Genomic DNA, 19,574 nt, shown 5'->3' on the forward strand with positions numbered 1-19,574 from the left:
CACTGACAGGAGCCTGTGCTATACTACTCAATGTTTGACAGGAATCTACTTACATCTGCCCTCCATGACACACTGACAGGAGCCTGTGCTATACTACTCAATGTTTGACAGGAATCTACTTACATCTGCCCTTCATGACACACTGACAGGAGCCTGTGCTATACTACTCAATGTTTGACAGGAATCTACTTACATCTGCCCTTCATGACACACTGACAGGAGCCTGTGCTATACTACTCAATGTTTGACAGGAATCTACTTACATCTGCCCTTCATGACACACTGACAGGAGCCTGTGCTATACTACTCAATGTTTGACAGGAATCTACTTACATCTGCCCTCCAGGACACACTGACAGGAGCCTGTGCTATACTACTCAATGTTTGACAGGAATCTACGTAGGTCTGCCCTCCATGACACACTGACAGGAGCCTGTGCTATACTACTCAATGTGTGATGAGGATATACATATTATCTGACTCTCTGACATGCTTTAGGTTATACGAGTCAGAGGTATACTGCTGTATTTGATAAGGGTGTACTTCATCTGCACTCCGTAACAATGAAGGTGTGGCTACAATGGCCTGTGCTATGCTGCTCAGTACCCGATAGGGATGTACTCTGTGTACAGGCCACTATCACATAGCAGGAGTACTGTTGTGTAGCATCAGTCTGTAAATATATATTTACTTATGGGGGCAAACTGTGTGAAGCCAGGTGCTACGTAGAAGGAGGTGACATGTTTTCCCTTTTCCCAAACACCTGGTGGTGTTACTGATTTTCTGTGGTCCATTCATATGATTTTCACAGCTATTTTGTCCTTGAGTTTAAATGGAAGCTGTGTCTGAGTATGGTAAAGGCTGGATACTCTTTTGCACTGACAATATCTTTTACAACATGTGTGTAGATGTGTCTTTTTGTTAATATACCTGGCATATAATGTACAGCTTCATTTGACATCTAGTGTATATCAAATGTATGCATACTGATGAACAGAATGACTAGCATACTGATAAACAGAATAATTTCCTTCTAAAAACCGCGTCTCGCATGTAAAAAACCTAGGGTTCTTTCTAAGGGTAAGAACGACACAGAATTGCATAACTTTATCATGTTAGGATGTGATAAATTCAGGTTCACAAATTGTGCTTCAGATCTTTTGTTTATAAGTACAATATCGTTTGTATAAAAGCATCATACCCTTGCCAGTTGGTTTTACACAACAATAAGGGACCATTAATAATTTATGGCTAGGGGGGTGATGATGATTTTTATGGAGAAGCATGTACAATGTGTGCCCCCAAACAAAAATTACATACAAAGTAAGTCTGCCCCCCCATGTCATGTACAAAATCAATCATACCCCCTAATTTGTTTAAGCATAATTTTAAAATATTTTTATGTATAAAATTGCTGACAGTACATGTGTACAAGATTGATGAAAACAACCCCCCACCCACACCTCCCAAGAACAAAATGAGTGACCCCTTAAAATCATCATCACCCCCCTAGCCATAAATTATGAACGGTCCCTAGGAGTCCTTGAACAGCATCAGTCAGGGAGCAACTGCACCAGACTGGCATGTCATGATACAACTGAAACACTGGTCAACACAGTGAGAGACTCAACTTACTGACACTAATGTGTTTTTGTGAGGACCTGTTGCACTGACTGAATGATTATTTCAAAATCACATGTGAAAGTTAAGTAGAATTTTTTATTTATTTATTCAATAGCTGAACTCAGCAGTTCTTGGGTCGGTTCAAATTTCAACCCATGTTATTGGCAGGTGTTAAATTGGTCAACTGATTTTTTTTGTTTAATATTGCACTCAGCAATATTCCAGCTATATGGAGGATGTGTGTAAATAATGGAGTCTGAACCATACAATCAAGTGATCAACAGCATGAGCATCGATCTATGCAGTTGAGATACGATGACATGTGTTAACCAAGTCAGTGAGCCTGTCCACCCGATCCCTTTAGTCGCCTTTTATGACAAGCATGGGTCACTGAAGATCAGTTCTAACCCGGACCTTCATGGGTTGGCAAGTGTTAAAGCCCCATCTTTTATTCAACTCAGAGTAGTAGTATGTACACATGTTAACTTCTCCTGTCTAGACTTGTAGATGGCTGTAGACAATATAACTTAGGTTTTTGACTACAACCTTATTAACTCAGGGTGCTGCTATCAGTATCTACTTGTTATTGTAAACCAAAAGTCACTGTTTTCTTTAATCTGATTGGTTGAAAAACGTGATCAAATGGTATTCGATTCCCGGAAATTCGCTGCGTATTAATACATACAAACATCGCTCACACCATTGTATTGTTACGTCGTCAGCTGTGATGATGTCATTAAAATCATATTGTGACGTAAAGTCCGAATGACGTCATAAATGAGCAGTTCCAGATGCTACCATGGGAGACAGCCGAAACGGACGGCTTATGACATTTCACTGCTGTACCCGAACTCGATGTCAATGAGTGCAGACACAAAAACGTGTGTGGACCTTTGGTTTACTTTTGTGTTCACAATGTCGATAAACATCATGTGTTGGCCAATTTCCGGGTGTTATTGAGTATTTGAAGCACGGGAATATTTCATTTGAAACCTCTGGCTGACGCTGTCGGTTCCAAATGAATTCCCGTGCTTCAAATGCTCAATAACACCCGGAAATTGGCCAACACATGACGTTTATCTCCTAAATGGATACCACAACATACATAGGGAACTGAACTTGGAATGAACTGTGTGGCCCTATACAATGTTACAATGTGTCTGGTTGGCCAGTTGGATGGCAGGAATGCTGACTCCAGGAAACAAGGCTTGGTATGAAGCCATATATAGTCTCATTGTACTGGATGAGCTGTCCCATCTCTATGGCTGGTGTTATTGTTCTAGCTATTCACCTCAATTAGAAGATGCATGTGCGTGGGCTGGGGTTAGCGTGGGGTGAGAATGTGTGTGGACTGGGGTGAGAGGGGTGAGTGGATCAATGAGCTCCAGTGCTTCAGAACTGACCCACGGACATAAATGGCATTGGCCGCCTGACCCTTGACCCTGCGTCTGGTAAAGTACCAGAGTTGATAGGGCTTGATATTGTTTATAAGTATTGCAGTTCATAAGGTGAGATAACTGAAAGGAATCTCATTTCAATTTATTTTGTCTAACCTTTCTGGGGTTATAAATAATCTCCATGAAATGAAATACAAATTTTCAGGGATTGTACACATGAACATATCTTATTATATTCATAAAGTTGGTCAAGTTCTTGACATATTTTTTTAAATATTATTAAAAAATGGGATTTCAAGTATGAAATTTGGGTTCATTAGCTGAACTTTGAAAAATGGTTGCTTTTATAGTCAGATTTCTGCTAGACCTGACCTCAACAATGGTAGTGTCAGTAATGGACCATTTGAACGGAATGTATACTCCTCAGGAAGCTGAAAAGGAAATTTGACTGCACACTAAACCAATCTTTGTGTATTTATGTGACACTAAGTCTGCTTGTTAATATAGATGGCAATCTATTATCATTATTGTTACTGTGAGTCAGTGCTTGTGTAAATGTGTCTACCATTAGCTCGTGTTGGCTTCACACATCGTGCCACTGTGGGGAATTAATTCTGGGTGTATAGGATGATAACTGAATACTTTAAAACATGTTCGCTCACTCAAACATGGGATGTATTGGAATTTTCATTCTATATATCTGGGTGGTGTGGTAGCTTAGTGGTTAATCTGTTCGCTTGTCATGCCGAAGACCCGGGTTTGATTCCCCACATGGGTACAATTTGTACATTTATGGTGTTCCCTGCCATGATATTGCTGGAATATTGCTAAAAGTGGCGTAAAACGCAACTCACTCATTCATTCTATATATATCTGCTAGTATGATTATTGATAGGAGGGGCAGGGGGTGGCGATGTCTTCCTAGGTCCCACAATGAACTGTGCAGAGTAGTGTCCCTTGGGCATGCCAGAATCCTCTGACCCTGGGTTTGAGCCCTGGTTTACCCCAATTACGTTTGTAGAAGTGTCAGCACCATGATTATTGGTTTCACTAAATTGGTAAATGTCTGAAACATGCGTCATTTCAGGCATTCCTCCTACATTTAGCTGATATAATTTTAATTGTGTTCAAAGAGGCATTCAACTCAAGTCACTCACTCACTTATGTCATGCTCATGCAAACCCTAACATAATTCTTATAATTATGCACTATATAAATATCCTATAATAATAATAATAATTATGTTAGGGTTTGCATGAGCATGGAACTGAGAAAAAAAGTCTGGAATTTTGGTGACAGGGAAGTAAATACAACTCAACCATTGTCCCCTTTCAAGTTAGCAAGTGGTCTGATGTGAGTTTGTAAGTTGGTTTGTTTCTTTGTTGTTTAATGCCACGGGATGGTGGGGTAGCCTAGTGGTTAAAGCATTGGCTCATCACGCAGAAGGCCTGGGTTCGATTCCCCACATGGGTACAATGTGTGAAGCCAATTTCTGGTGTCCCCTGCAGTGATATTGCTGGAATATTGCTAAAAGCGGCGTAAAACTATACTCAGTCAGTCAGTGTTTAATTCCACACTCAGCACTATTACAGCTATATGGAGATGGTCTGTAAATAATCAAGTCTGGACCAGATAATCTAGTGATTGACATCATGAGCATCAATCTACACAATTGGAATACAATACGACATGACAATAACGGGCTGTGTGACTAGGTGGGAGAGAGAGTCTGGACCAGACAATCCTGTGATTGACATCATGGGGCTGTGTGACTTGGTAGGTGGCTGGGTGAGGGAGAGAGAAAAAAGAAAGAGAGAGAAAAATATGAAAGAGAACCAGATTAGGCTTCAAACATTGTTTTCAAGGAGGAACTGAAAACCCAGTCTATAAACCACATGTGATTTATTACAACAGAGACAGTGGTAGCGATTTGGTTATATTCTGTCTTGAGTTCTACTCCCAGTAGCTATTAATACCAGCACAACCTCGTAAGGATGGAAAGACCGCAATAACTAGGTGCACCTTGTGGCAGCAAGAGTTGTATTCTCCCCAAGGAGTTGAGATTGATAATAAGATGTGCCGACATCCAATGATCGAGGGGAAAAATACCAGCGCCTTGAGCATGCACTAGTGCGTGGATATGTGCGCTATATAAATATCCAATAATCATAATAATGATAAAAATAATAATCCTGAAACTGCAGCATGTCAAAAGAAATATAGTTTTAATTAACCAAACTCTTAACTATGGTTTTTCATTGTACATAAATGGACTAAATGCAGGAGAGGATTCTCCTGAAGGATAGCGCCTCAGTAAGCCATGTAATGAGCGGACTACATGTTGTGCAACTGTCAACCCAACATACTTGACCTTTTTCTGACGTAAGTATGTGTCATCCACACCCCAAAGGTACAGTGGCTGCAGATTATGACGGGGTGAAGTGTGTCAACTACCACTGTTTTTGTCTGATCCTTCTTCTGGATGCAGATACACATGTAATATTGATGACAATGATTTGAATCAACCACTGTAATGGGACACTTCATCTTAAAATAACTTCATATAACACAAGAACAATGATAGGTGTTAGTGCTGGTTAGTAATGAACAGCGACATTGTACCAATATTTTGAGGAACAGTGCCATTGTCTCCACATAACAGTTTTGATAGTTTACCAAGGCTCTAACAGGTCCAAGTTAGTAATGAACATCGACATTGTACCAATATTTTGAGGAACAGTGCCATTGTCTCCACATAAGTTTTGATAGTTTAACAAGGCTCTAACAGGTCCAAGTTAGTAATGAACAGCGACATTGTACCAATATTTTGAGGAACAGTGCCATTGTCTCCACATAACAGTTTTGATAGTTTACCAAGGCTCTAACAGGTCCAAGTTAGTAATGAACAGCGACATTGTACCAATATTTTGAGGAACAGTGCCATTGTCTCCACATAACAGCTTTGATAGTTTAACAAGGCTCTAACAGGTCCAAGTTAGTAATGAACAAAGATATTGTATCATCATTTTGAGAAACTGCCAATTTGTTTCCACGTCACCTTCAGATAATATATGTTCCCACTGCTTTCTGTTAATTTATTTTTAATTGTGATGCAATAAAATCCAATACTGCCTCTGAAAACATTTAGCTTGTCCATGCCTACCTTCACTTGGTGTTTAGCATACTGGATACCAAGTATGTCTGGGGTGGCAGTTCCGTAACTTTGGTCAGGTGGCTCCTTAACCCATGGTCAGTCAAGTACCATATGTTGTTGAAATACCCATAGAATAACAGCCCATGTCTTACTACAAATTGGCAATGTTTGTATTTCCTTCTGACAATGCAGCATTCCTTTTGTGTGTTTGAGTAGAGACCTCACCTCACCTAGTTTTATTGTTGGGGAAGATTTCTATGGGAATCACCATGAAAAACATGTTCTTGATGATCTTGGTTATAACTGGTCTTTAACAACCTGTGCTCATGAGAATATGTGAGAAGTGATTGGTGACTAATTTGATACAAATTGGCAATGTTTGTATGACAATCATTCCTTTGTGTGTTTCAATGTTTTATTGTTGGGAAGATTTCTATGGGGGAATCACCATGTTCTTGCATGACTGGTCTTTAACAACCTGTGCTCATGAGAATATGTGAGAAGTGATTGGTGACTAATTTGATGCATGTCATCGTGTCAATGTTGTGTAGATTGTTGTGCATGATTCCTATCACTGGATTGTCCAGTTCAAACTTGATGGGTTACAGACTGCCATCATATAGCAGGAATGCTGAGTATGACTTCTTTGAGTGGCATTTTAGAAGATGGGAATTTCAATATTGACAAACTTTATGGACAACAACTTCTTTTATTTCATGGATAATAAGTTATTATCCATAAATGTTGTCAATAATGCTGAGTATGGTGTTAAACAACAAACAAACAAAGCCATGTAGAAAAACAAATCAAGTTTGACCTCCAGTCAGACGGAACAAAGGTCACATGATGCTCCCTAGTCTATGAAACTCAACTACTGATCTCATCATTGATCAAGGTCGGTTCTGAAACACTCCATGACACATGACAGGTTCTGTTTGATTGCCAGACTGATCAATGAGCCGCCAGTGAAAGGTCATGTGACCAGGAATCATTCCGGTCAAATCCATGGAGGTCAGTTCCATTATTCTGGCATCTACGAAATATTTGGAATTCAGACGAGGCAACTATGAATCTCTGAAGAAATGTCTGCCTTGAATAAGCTTCTTGCATCTTAACCCTTAATATATGTCTCGAATATGAATTTCCTTTCATAAATGTCTGCTTTGCATGTAGATTTCTTTGTAATAATGTCTGCCTTGAATGTAGGTTTCTTTTTTTAAATTACTAATAATAATATAGCATATTTATAATGTGCTCACAATAATATCAACTTTGAATGTTGTCTTCCTTGCCAACATTACTGCTTTGAATGAAATATTCCTTGATTCGGTGTTTCTTATCAGTGTCACTTCACTGAGTGAGTGTTACAAGGACTGGGCTACTGTCTGTAAGGGCAGGAGAAATAAACTTTGGAACATTATACATATGCAAAATAGTGATTGGTTACCTATGAGACGAAAATATTTTGATGTTGCAAAGGTCACGTGTCATTCATTTTCATCAACCTCAACAAACAGACATAATGAATGATTGAAGTCTGTCAAGATACTGTTAAATGGAAATACCCATAATGGTAATAAGTTGATTTGTGGATGCAAAGGAACATATGTCTCCCCAGTGAAAACATGTCCTCCTGTTTCATGGTATGAACTTGCACCTATGTTACTAGTTAAGTTCATTCAATTCATGCTCAGGTTATGAATTTATCATAGGTCTAGTTTGTGGTAGCACCATTCACGTTATCTGACTGAGATTCCCATTTGACATTTCTTCGATCTCGGTTAAATTTAATTATCCAAATTAATAAATTATATTCCAGGGCTGATGTGGAGAATGTATTACATGTTGTGCAATATGCATGTGGCAGCCCAGGAATAGGGAATGATCTGTGGAGTTAAAAGCAAACATGTTGATCAATGGATCAACCAAAATATGCTGAATTATTAATTAGCCCGTGAAGTTCCGGGGTAGAATAGGTCTTCAGCAACCCATGCTTGCCACAAAAGGCGACTATGCTTATCAAGAGGCGACTAACGGGATCGGGTGGTCAGGCTTGCTGACTTGGTTAACACATGTCATCGGTACCCAATTGCGCAGATCGATGCTCATGCTGTTGATCACTGGATTGTCTGGTCCAGACTTGAATGTTTACAGACTGCTTTCATATAGCTGGAATATTGCTGAGTGTGGCGCGTAAAACTAAACATACTCACTCACTCATAATATCAAATAAAGGGCAATGTGTATATAAACATTGAGGGAGTGATTAGATTGTTACAAGGACACGTGGCATCAAACCCATTTTTGTACAGCTGCAGATATGTGGGAAAGCGTTAATTTATGTGAGTATTGACAGAAATATTCCTTGGGCTTAATGTAATACAGATAATTTTTACTGGTTGCAATTATGACACCATAGCTAGTATTCACATAGTTTTCATTTATGTGCAGTAGCACTGGAGTCATCATTGGAAGTTCTCTAATGTTAGCCCTTATGCTTTCAATGAAAGTGAGAAATGAACTTCCAGCCTGCGAACGTGTCAATATTTCTAGGATATCAGCGGGATAACCATAGGCTACAGCCTTCAATCACATTCAAATTGTCAGAGATCAGTGGCAGTTTAAATGTCTTCCTTAAATGTTAGCTTCTTTGAAAGAAACACTGACTTGAATATTAACTTCCTGGAAAGAAATACTACTTTGAATGACATCTCCCTTGATCATTATGTCCACCTTGAAGGAATGTTTCAGTGACTAAATATATTGCTGGAATTAATCTTCATTCTGATGATGTTAGGACTCAGCGAACACTGAATATCTCCAGATTCAATAGTACACTACTGAGATGGAGCCTACACCATAAGATATTATCTAGTGGAAAGCCTTTGCTTATTATTACTGGAGAATGTCCAAGGAAACAATTGGCCTTTAATAAATACTACTAATAACAAGCATCAGATTATATAATCTCCGAGACCTGTGAAGATCCGGGTTAGAATATTGATCTTCAGTAACCCATGCTTGTCGTAAGAGGCGACTAATGGGATCGGGTGGTCAGGCTCGCTGACTTGGTTGACACATGTCATCGGTTCCCAATTCGCAGGTCGATGCTCATGCTGTTGATCACTGGATTGTCTGGTCCAGACTTGATTATTTACAGACCGCCGCCATATAGCTCAAATATGGCTGAGTGCTGCGTAAAACTAAACTCACTCACTGACTGTAATCTCCGACTTCATATGTTTTCGATGTCAGTATTCACTCACACCATAGCTAAATATCTTTCATCACACAGACATGTGAATACTTGTTTGATGATTTGTGTTTAAAATAAGTTGTCTTTTATAGGTAAGTGAGATGTTTTACAGTTGTTCATGTGATTAGCGAGAGAACAGTAAATGTTTCTTAAGGGTCTGAAAACCCATAATATTATCACGGTAGTAATGAAATATATTGTTTTGAAAAGCCGTTGTTGTTCAAAGTGATATGTTATTACTAAGGCAGTTAACCAATGATATATGCTGACACCAACAAAAATTGTTGAATATATTCAAACTCCCATCTTGATGGAATTGATCGTTATTCACCCGATTCTTGGAGAAGCCATGTACCATTGTTCCTGGTCCTTCAGGTATCGATTCTGAAAAAATTTTCTTTTTTCCAAACAATTGTATCAAGCATCATTGATTTCTGGAAACTTAAAGCATCAATACTTTATCTCTTACCTCATCTTCAAGACAATGCAGTTACTGTTGCAGGAATTGCAGATGCAGTTTGGATGTTGACAAAACATCATTTTCAGACAGTTTTACAAGATTTTACTTACTTTTTTCCCGTAATTTGTCTACTGCAGCCCGCCATGATATATACAGATGTACGGTAATATTGCTGACTACAGCCCACCATGATATATACAGATGTAATATTGCTGACTACAGCCCACCATGATATGTACAGATGTAATATTGCTGACTACAGCCCACCATGATATATACAGATGTAATATTGCTGACTACAGCCCACCATGATATGTACAGATGTATAATTAATATTGCTGACTACAGCCCACCATGATATATACAGATGTAATATTGCTGACTACAGTTCATCATGATATAATACAGATGTAATATTGTTGACTACAGACAACGATGATATATACAGATGTAATATTGCTGACTACAGCCCACCATGATATGTACAGATGTAATATTGCTGACTGCAGTCCAACATGATATGTACAGATGTATAATTAATATTGCTGACTACAGCCCACCATGATATGTACAGATGTAATATTGCTGACTACAGTCCAACATGATATATACAGATGTAATATTGCTGACTACAGTTAACCATGATATATACAGATGTATAATTAATATTGCTGACTACAGCCCACCATGATATGTACAGATGTAATATTGCTGACTACAGTCAGCATGATATATACAGATGTAATATTGCTGACTACAGTTAACCATGATATATGCAGGTGTAGTATTGCCAACTACAGCTTCCCCTGATGTATACAGATGTAATGTTGCCACAATGATATATGCAGATGTAACATTGCCACCATGAAATATACAGATGTAATATTGCCACCATATTGTATACGATGTAATATTGCCACCATGATGTATACAGATGTAACATTGCCACCATGATGTATACAGATGCAATATTGCCACCATGATGTATACAGATGTAATATTGCCACCATGATGTATACAGATGTAATATTGCCACCATGATGTATACAGATGTAATATTGCCACCATGATGTATACAGATGTAACATTGCCACCATGATATATACAGATGTAATATTGCCACCATGATATATACAGATGTAATATTGCCACCATGATGTATACAGATGTAATATTGCCACCATGATATATACAGATGTAATATTGCCACCATGATGTATACAGATGTAATATTGCCACCATGATATATACAGATGTAATATTGCCACCATGACGTATACAGATTTAATATTGCCACCATGATATATACAGATGTAATATTGCCACCATGATGTATACAGATGTAATATTGCCACCATGATGTATACAGATGTAATATTGCCACCATGATATATACAGATGTAATATTGCCACCATGATGTATACAGATGTAATATTGCCACCATGATGTATACAGATGTAATATTGCCACCATGATGTATACAGATGTAATATTGCCACCATGATGTATATGGTTGGCTCCAGTCCACTATCATACAGGTGCAGTGAATTGTTGGCCAACACATAAAACATGATTCACTGTGTATTTTTATCTGAGCAGTAGTTGTATGATCCAATGTTTATTTCCCAAGCAAACCTGCTGTCATTATTCATTGTATTGATGTTGTGTACCATGTTGTATTTATTCTACCATGCAGCACAACATTGGCAGAGATGTTATTGACGTGGTCTGGGGTAGTTCAAGTTTGTGAAGCTCATGCCTTCCGTCAGGAGTACGCTACTGGAAATTTGCAGTGAAATCAATAGTGCCGCTGGCAATTACATGTCGTCCATGATTTGTGAAACCATTGAGTCATACAGAGATTAGGCAGTCATAGGATCTCAGCGCCATTTCTTATGCCCAAATCAAGAGCTTGTCATAAAGTTGAATGACATGTGGATATTGAGCATGAATAGTGTATAAATGGGGGAACACTTGTTTGGCTGTGTTAGCAACATGGCCTAACAGCAGTGAGTGAGTATGGTTTCAGACCACTTTGAGCAATATTCCAGCAACATCAAGGTGGGGGACACCGTAAATGGGCTTCACACATTGTACCCATGTTGGGAATCCAACCCGGGTCTTCGGAATGATGAGCAAATGCTTTAACCACTGGGCTACCCACCGCCCCAACATGTCTGTGATAAAACCCTGACATCAAGGTTATCTTCATGCAAGGACGTCATGATGATACTCCTAATATGGCCGCCATGGAGGCCATATTGAAAATTTAAGCTTTGGCTATTATTCAGCCCTTTCAGGCTAACATTATATTCATTATTGTGTTTTAAAGGTTATTTTTTACCATGCTATGATCAGTTGTAATGGAATATTCATGTTTTTAAGTTTCACTGAAACTTTAAATATTATGTGGCAAATATTCCAGAAAATTATATATTTTTTCTGTCTACAATGGTGGCCTTGTTGTTTTAGCTTTTAAACAGAGGTAAAATGGTTGCCTTGTTTATACATCAGATTAACATTTAAATTCTCTTTGCAGGCTCGCACACGACATAAGCCCAGATATACTGGGGGATGACGACTGTGATACAGACTTCAAGATAAAAGAGTTCATCTCAGAAACCTATGGCTGTTGGTATGGGAAAGATAACTCTACCCTCTCGGATAATGACACAGCCAAGGACAGCTCCACAGAAAAAGACAGTACTGCAGAAAAGAATGCCAAAAACTTGTTACATATAAAAGGTCAGAGGCCTGATTATATAAATCCTTTACCAACTAGGATTGAAGATGTTGAGGAATTACCTTCAAAAGAACTGTCTCCCAAGAAGACATTGTCACCACAAACTGCTGCAGTAATTCAGGATGATTACGAGGAGGACACTGTACCCAGCTGCATTAGCTATACCTCAGACGTACATATATATTCATCAAACGTAAGTATAATCAATTCATTATTTGACATCCATAATAATAGAAGCAACAAAACTATGTCCATTATAATAATAAATCCCACAAAATATCTACTACAGCCTGAGTCTGTTGTAGGATTCTGACTATGTCATAAGCATATGTTTACGAATCTCTAGGTATCACCTATCACAAACACATGCAAAGGTAAGACAATTTGTCCTGAAGAATACATGGGAACATATGGTACAAGTCAAAATGGGAAATTGCATCAGATATAATTCTTGTCACTGATACGTCAAGTTTGGAAATTTCCTCCTTAAAACATTGTTTTAAAAAAGTGTCATATGATTGTTTTTTAACACCCGAGAGAGAAATCTTTAAGTATTTGATTCAGGAGACATTTGAGGGTGAAATGAGGGATATACAAATTGAAATTCAATGGTTAATCCAGAAATTGCTAATTACTGAACTAAATTGTGACATCAATAAATGACCACAAAACAGAATAATCAACATATTCCTTTGAAACACACTTGTATTTTTTAATTATAAAAATGGCAATACAATGAGTCAAATACTTGGTAGCAGCAGTAATTAACATGCCCTTTGATACATGACTTGCTCTCACAAATGTTCAGAATTTATCACTGTCAAATATCTTGAAAGAAGCCTGTGCTCCATTCTGGAATATTGTTAAAAGCTGGCAGAAATACAGCGTTAGGAATCATAAGGAGACAAGAATCCAATCTGCACTGGGCAATAGTTGAGATACAGGTCAGGGCTGAAAACGCCACAAATTTAATTCTTGCTCTTATATGTACACAGTCGGCCTTTCTGGAAACTTTTGGTTGTTTATACCGAGGCAGATAACTTACTCACTGTAACCGAATACAAATAAAACCTGCATGCAAAAGTGCTTGAAATTTTCCAAATGCTTCAATCCTTTGCAGCCACTAACAATCACTACAAATAAACATACAACAATCTCTCTGTTCCACACAGGGGGTAATGGGGGTGTCCCTGTGGTTAAAGCGTTCGCTCGTCACACTGAAGACCTAGGTTCGATTCCCCCATGGGTACTGATGTACCTATTTCTATTGTCCCCAGCCTTGATATTGCTGGAATAATGCTAAAAGCTTCATTCACTCACTCACCTGCTCACCCACCCACCCACACACACACTCACCCACCCACCCACCCACCCACTCACCCACTCACCCTCTCACTCATTTACAAGAGTACCTGTATTTATGCCCTGATCGGCAGAAAATGTATACCTTAAAATGACGGCATATATAATTCAGCTGTGGTTGTTCTTAGACAGACACCTGAGCTTCCTGTCATTAGCTGATGTAAGTAGTGCTACTCAGTGTGGCCGTTACTGTAGTTCGCAGGGATCTGTGCACTTGCCTTTGAGGGTTTATGTTGCCGTGCACCTTGGCATTTCGGTAGAGCTTCATCTGAGAGCACATGCTGTGTTGACTCATATAGGATCTTGTCAAAGCTAATGGGTCATAAGAATTTTATCTTGGGGATGAATACAGTTTAGTTTGTAACATCTTCATATTGCTTTTTGACATTTTTTTTTTTTAAGTTATGGAAGAAATATATGATTTTTTTTTTCATAAATTCAAATTGTAATAAGTAATTTTGAGGAAGCTATTGAAATGATAGGACTTCAGGAATCTTCATTCTAAAGGTCACAAATTCATTATTACTTACATTGTAAACCCATAATGTTCAACAGCATGAGACATATTGTGTTTTTGTGCTCAGGTCCATCTTGAAACACATAAAATAATATTTAACCCTATACTAAGATATTGTTTTGTTTGATTATCTAATACCAAAATTACACAAAACGATTTTTGAAGCAATTTTACCTCAAATCATAACATTTTGTAAACGTATTTAAAGTATGTTAGCAAATTGTTCAATTGTTCATTGGTCTTAAATAAAAGAATTGTCTCTCTTTTCATAGTTTATGGTTAATGTGGAGTTGGCTAGCCAAGAGATTAAACTGTAGCTCATCACTCTAAGGACCAAATCATTAAGCCAATTCATGGCAGCCACAGAAACATTTCATCAGTGAAATTAAACTCTACTCACTGTCAGTAGAAATTACAGAAAAACAGCATCCTGATGCCAATACAATTCCTTTGCCTTACTTCACTTTTAGAAAGATATTCTGTGTAGGTAATAAGATTTATTAGTGTAGTGCAATGGTAACTTGGTCAGGATGTCGACACAAAGCCTGAAATCCTAAGTGGTTCATTTATTCTGTTTGTGCTGTCTAGTGCTAATTTCTCCAAGGAATTACTCCACTTCAAGCAGTTCCTGTCAAACTGTGACATTAACTCCATGCCATTTGATTATATTTGTAGGACGAGCAAATTCTTCTCTTTAACCAATGTTAATTTGAGAACAGTTTAATTGGTTAAAGAACCTAGTTTCAATTATTTTTGTAAAATGTAATTACAAGGTATGATAGGTGGCTGAGAGCCTGTTTTTATGAACTTTGGCAGGAAGACATTAAGCCTTTCGAGCTATGGCAGCTCAGGTGGTGCTGTCGTCTCAAGGGCCGAAATGAGGTGTGCATTTTGAGTGACATCCTAAGGCTTGCCAGAAAGCTGTTATCGTGGGCTTAAAGGACCCTGGTTATGTTTGTAAGTCTGTCAGCTTGTTGGGTGCACTGACGTGGTAAATGTCAGAGACGTTCATCCTTCTCCTCCCACATCAGGCTGACATGTTGTGGTAAGACCCTTCAGAGCTGCATTAATTACAATCAATCACTCACTTTTCAAAGTCCAGATTGTTCATATTCAAATTCACATTCACATTTACAGAATGCTGAAGTATTGATAAGTTGAATTACAATGAATTTCAATCAACCTTTCAAAGTAGGGTTAAAAAATTAAGCTGCACCAACTTTTGAAATTGAATAATTCCTTTCCATGTAATATTTCCAATAAAATGACAGAAGAAATGGCAGATATTTGTAGTAACTCATTTGCTAATTGCTATATATCATCATCCTACACTAAGACGGCCATCTTGCTCCTGAGCAGCAGAGTAAGAGTTGCCTGTAATCCTTTAGCCCATTAAATTAATTATTAACTTTCCACCCCTACGCCTTACATTGCTGACCCAAATACCTACAGAAAAACACTATTTATGTTACCTTCTATAATTACTTAATGAATGATGCACCATACATTGGCGGATCATAGGGTGGGTGTTTCAGGGGGGGTAGACCAAAAAAACCACCCCCCACCCCCTTTTTTTTGGTATTTGACAATGACTAAAGACCACATTGAAGTTAATGTTTTGATTGGCGGGGCTGAGGGGTGTGTGTGTTCGAAACAAGTACAACATAAAAACCCACGCATGACACAAACCTGTCATCAATGATACCCCTATCTAAAATATCAATCAAATCGTAATCCATCATGGCTGCTGCAATTTTGGGATGGTTGTTTAGCTTGTTATCAAGATACAGAAATAAGATAAGCTGGTTTCAATGCATTGGTTCTGACAATTCAAAGCCTCAACACTTTTAGGCTGATAGGAAAGCTTACTTGATCCAACCTCCAGAGCTGTCCTCAGATCTTCATGCAAAAGGTATTACATTGTTGTACCAGACATGATATCAGTTGGTGTAAGGCCTATTTTCTTTGTAGTTTCTACAATTTTTCCAGAAAAAAATCGGTAAGCCTGGTACATTAAAAAAGATATGAGACTGACATGACATGTTTGATTTATGAAATTTTACCACTAACATTCTCTATAGTTAAGGTCGGAGTAATTCTGATATGACACATTCCCGTATTTGGACTTTGGAGGCAACTAAAACAAGATGCCTGATGTGAACAAGGCAATAAGCTTGTATATACCTTCAGCCCTCTCCTCATTAGAGCAAATATTTACTGTGCAGAGTTGCATGATTTAGGCATGCAAGAAACTATGATACTGGATTTGTCTCCTGGTTAATCCTCATCATGTTTCTAGGTTTGTTGAAAGGTTTCACCAAAGTGGTAAACGTCTGAGACCTGCATTACTTCAGGCTTTCCTGTGACATTTTAGCTGACAAGCCATGATATAACTTGAGTACTGTTAAATTAGTGTTAAAGGACTCACTCACTCACTCACACTCACTCACTCACTCACTCACTCACTCTCACACTCACTCGCTCATGCGCTCGCTCACTCACTCACTCACTCACTCACTCACTCACTCTCACTCACTCTCTCACTCACTCTCTCACTCTCTCACTCACTCTCTCACTCTCACTCACTCTCTCACTCTCACTCTCTCTCTCACTCTCACTCTCTCACTCTCTCTCTCACTCTCACTCACTCTCTGACTCTCATTCTCACTCACTCACTCACTCACTCACTCACTCTCTCACTCGCTCATGCGCACTCTCACTCACTCACTCACTCACTCGTGTGTCTAGTCCATCCCATTACCGAGGTGATGAGGCTTATTGCTAACACTGATGTTAAGATGCACCCACTCATGGCCTCACATATAGTTATTACAATGCCACAAGCTAGTCTGATGTAGTTAGCAGTGCCAGACACCCACCCACAAACATGCCACAACTTTATTGACGCTCTCATCAGGACAGCTCCTCTGTCATCTTGAATGATTCATCACCGTCCCAAATGGTTTCTGGGAGATTCAGTTTCATATGTACATGTTTAGCATGTTTGTGCACTGCCATTGCTTTGCAGCAGGCATCAGCTAGACATTTTTGTCAGAGATGAGTATACATGTGTATGCCTGTATTGGCATAGGGGGCGTTGGGGTAGCCTAGTGGTTAAAGCGTTCACTCGTCATGCCGAAGACCCGAGTTTGATTCCCCTTATAAGTACAATGTCTGAAGCCCATTTCTGGTGTCCCGTCGTGACATTGCTGGAATATTGCTAAAAGCTGCGTAAAACTAAACTCACTCACTCACTGTATTTGCGTGTGTGACTGTGTGAGTATGACCTCTTGCATGCGTGTATGCATTTATGTTCAGCTAACAATTTTTGCGATTAATATAAACAAGTGCATGCAAAATAAGCTAAAACAGAAATATTCTCTTAGGGTTTATCAACAAATTTAACATATTGTTCTCACTTTTGGATGTCTTGAAATGACAAATGCTATCATTATCCAGATGATATGAGCCATTTTGATTATGGAGAATGTTTTCACGAGATGTGCTTCATAACAGCTTGTGTTGGTCTCCTTTAACTTGAGGGGCGGTGGGGTAGCCTAGTGGTTAAAGCATTCGCTCGTCACGCTGAAGACCCGGGTTTGATTCCCCACATGTGTACATGTGAAGCCCATTTCTGGTGTCCCCAGCCATGATATTGCTGGAATATTGCTAAAAGTGGCGTAAAACCTTACTCACTCACTCGCTCCTTTAACTCGAACACATTGTATAAACTACATGAGCTCAGAAAAAACTATTGCGACCGTGATTTTGTTAAAGTTGAAATGATGTCTCTCTTTACTTCAAAGGTTGGAAATGAAACGAGATGCAGCTGTCTTGACCTTTACAACAAATATCGCTGGATTTTGAATCTTCCATATGCCTGTTACATGTAATCATCTCTGAGTATGGTTGCCATAGCAATGTCGGAAATTATTTTTTGCCCCAGAGGCTTACACAGCATAATATTGATCTTTTGAAAGATTAAAAAACTTTTCAATGTTTAATTAATATTTCAAAATGAGTTTCAATGCAATATTATCCTTTGGTGTGTAGTCAAAGTTGGAAGTTTTTGGAATTCATTGATTTCCAAAGTGTCCATTCGTGCTCTAACCATAAAAGATATTACCTAGTCATTATTGACATTGTGTTTGGTTGAGACAAAACTAAAACAAAGTAAAATAATAAACTGTATTTGTGGTAATAAGTGTCATGTGGTACTTGAAATCATAGCAAGTTCAACTGTTTTTCTGAGATCAGGTGGCAGTGAACACACTCAGTTGAATCATTGTTGAAACTGATGCTTTTTTTAAAACAAAAATACATGACACTTTTTTGAAGATAACAACTTCAATAAAGAAATATCATGTCTTCATGTTGTTCATGTTCAAACTTCTAAATGCCTAACAAGTACTTCTTTTTGATAACAGTTACAATGCAATCCTAGTTTTTGTACTGTGATCTTCTGTAAAATAATCACTAAAATACACAAGAAAATTCAGACTGTCATGCAAATATTTGGTCTTGTACAGAGGTGTTGGAAGTTTCCGTACTGATTGTTTGTAAAGGTGCTCATTTTGGAGCAGGGTTCTTATTATGGTGAATATGGTAAAGTGTTCAACATAAACATATTCCCACAATCAATTTATCCTCCATTGCTATGATTTTATACCAGTACTTGTTTGTTGTGGATGAGAGCCATAGATTGTGTTGATGAACACCAGATAGCTTCTAGACTCTGACAACGCTCCTGGGGAGTGTTATGCCATGCATGGAATTATTGTGTAGAACAAATATCGTGGAATCAATAAGATACATAGCTTAAGGCATGGTGTCTACTAATCGTGGACAACAGACCTTCATGAGTGGTCTGTGGTGTCCAAGAATGGTCAGTAATTGCCACTGTTTTTGTTGCAGGAATCTATCAGAAAACTCTCAGATTCGGAAGGAACTCCTGCTCCTGAAGCACAGAATGGTAGATGGCCAGCTAGACGGCCGCGGAAACTTCCAGAAATACCTAAGAAACATCGAGGAGGTGAGGAAATGATGATGATGATGATGGTG

The 19,574-nt window shown here is 38.5% G+C and overlaps 1 protein-coding gene across 1 annotated transcript in view; it reads left to right on the top strand.

Moving 5' to 3' along the window:
• The window catches only part of LOC124263364 (JNK-interacting protein 1-like), a 36,060-nt gene that overhangs the window by 2,961 nt on the left and 13,525 nt on the right, over positions 1 to 19,574 (top strand). Inside the window, exons 2-3 of the mRNA XM_046697967.1 lie at positions 12,431 to 12,827; positions 19,428 to 19,545. Coding sequence (XP_046553923.1) covers positions 12,431 to 12,827; positions 19,428 to 19,545 — 515 coding nt within the window. The remainder of the gene's footprint in view (positions 1 to 12,430; positions 12,828 to 19,427; positions 19,546 to 19,574) is intronic.

Source organism: Haliotis rubra, unplaced genomic scaffold (assembly GCF_003918875.1).
Source record: "Haliotis rubra isolate DU_JTF1 unplaced genomic scaffold, ASM391887v1 Scf88, whole genome shotgun sequence".
NCBI classification, from domain to species: domain Eukaryota; kingdom Metazoa; phylum Mollusca; class Gastropoda; order Lepetellida; family Haliotidae; genus Haliotis; species Haliotis rubra.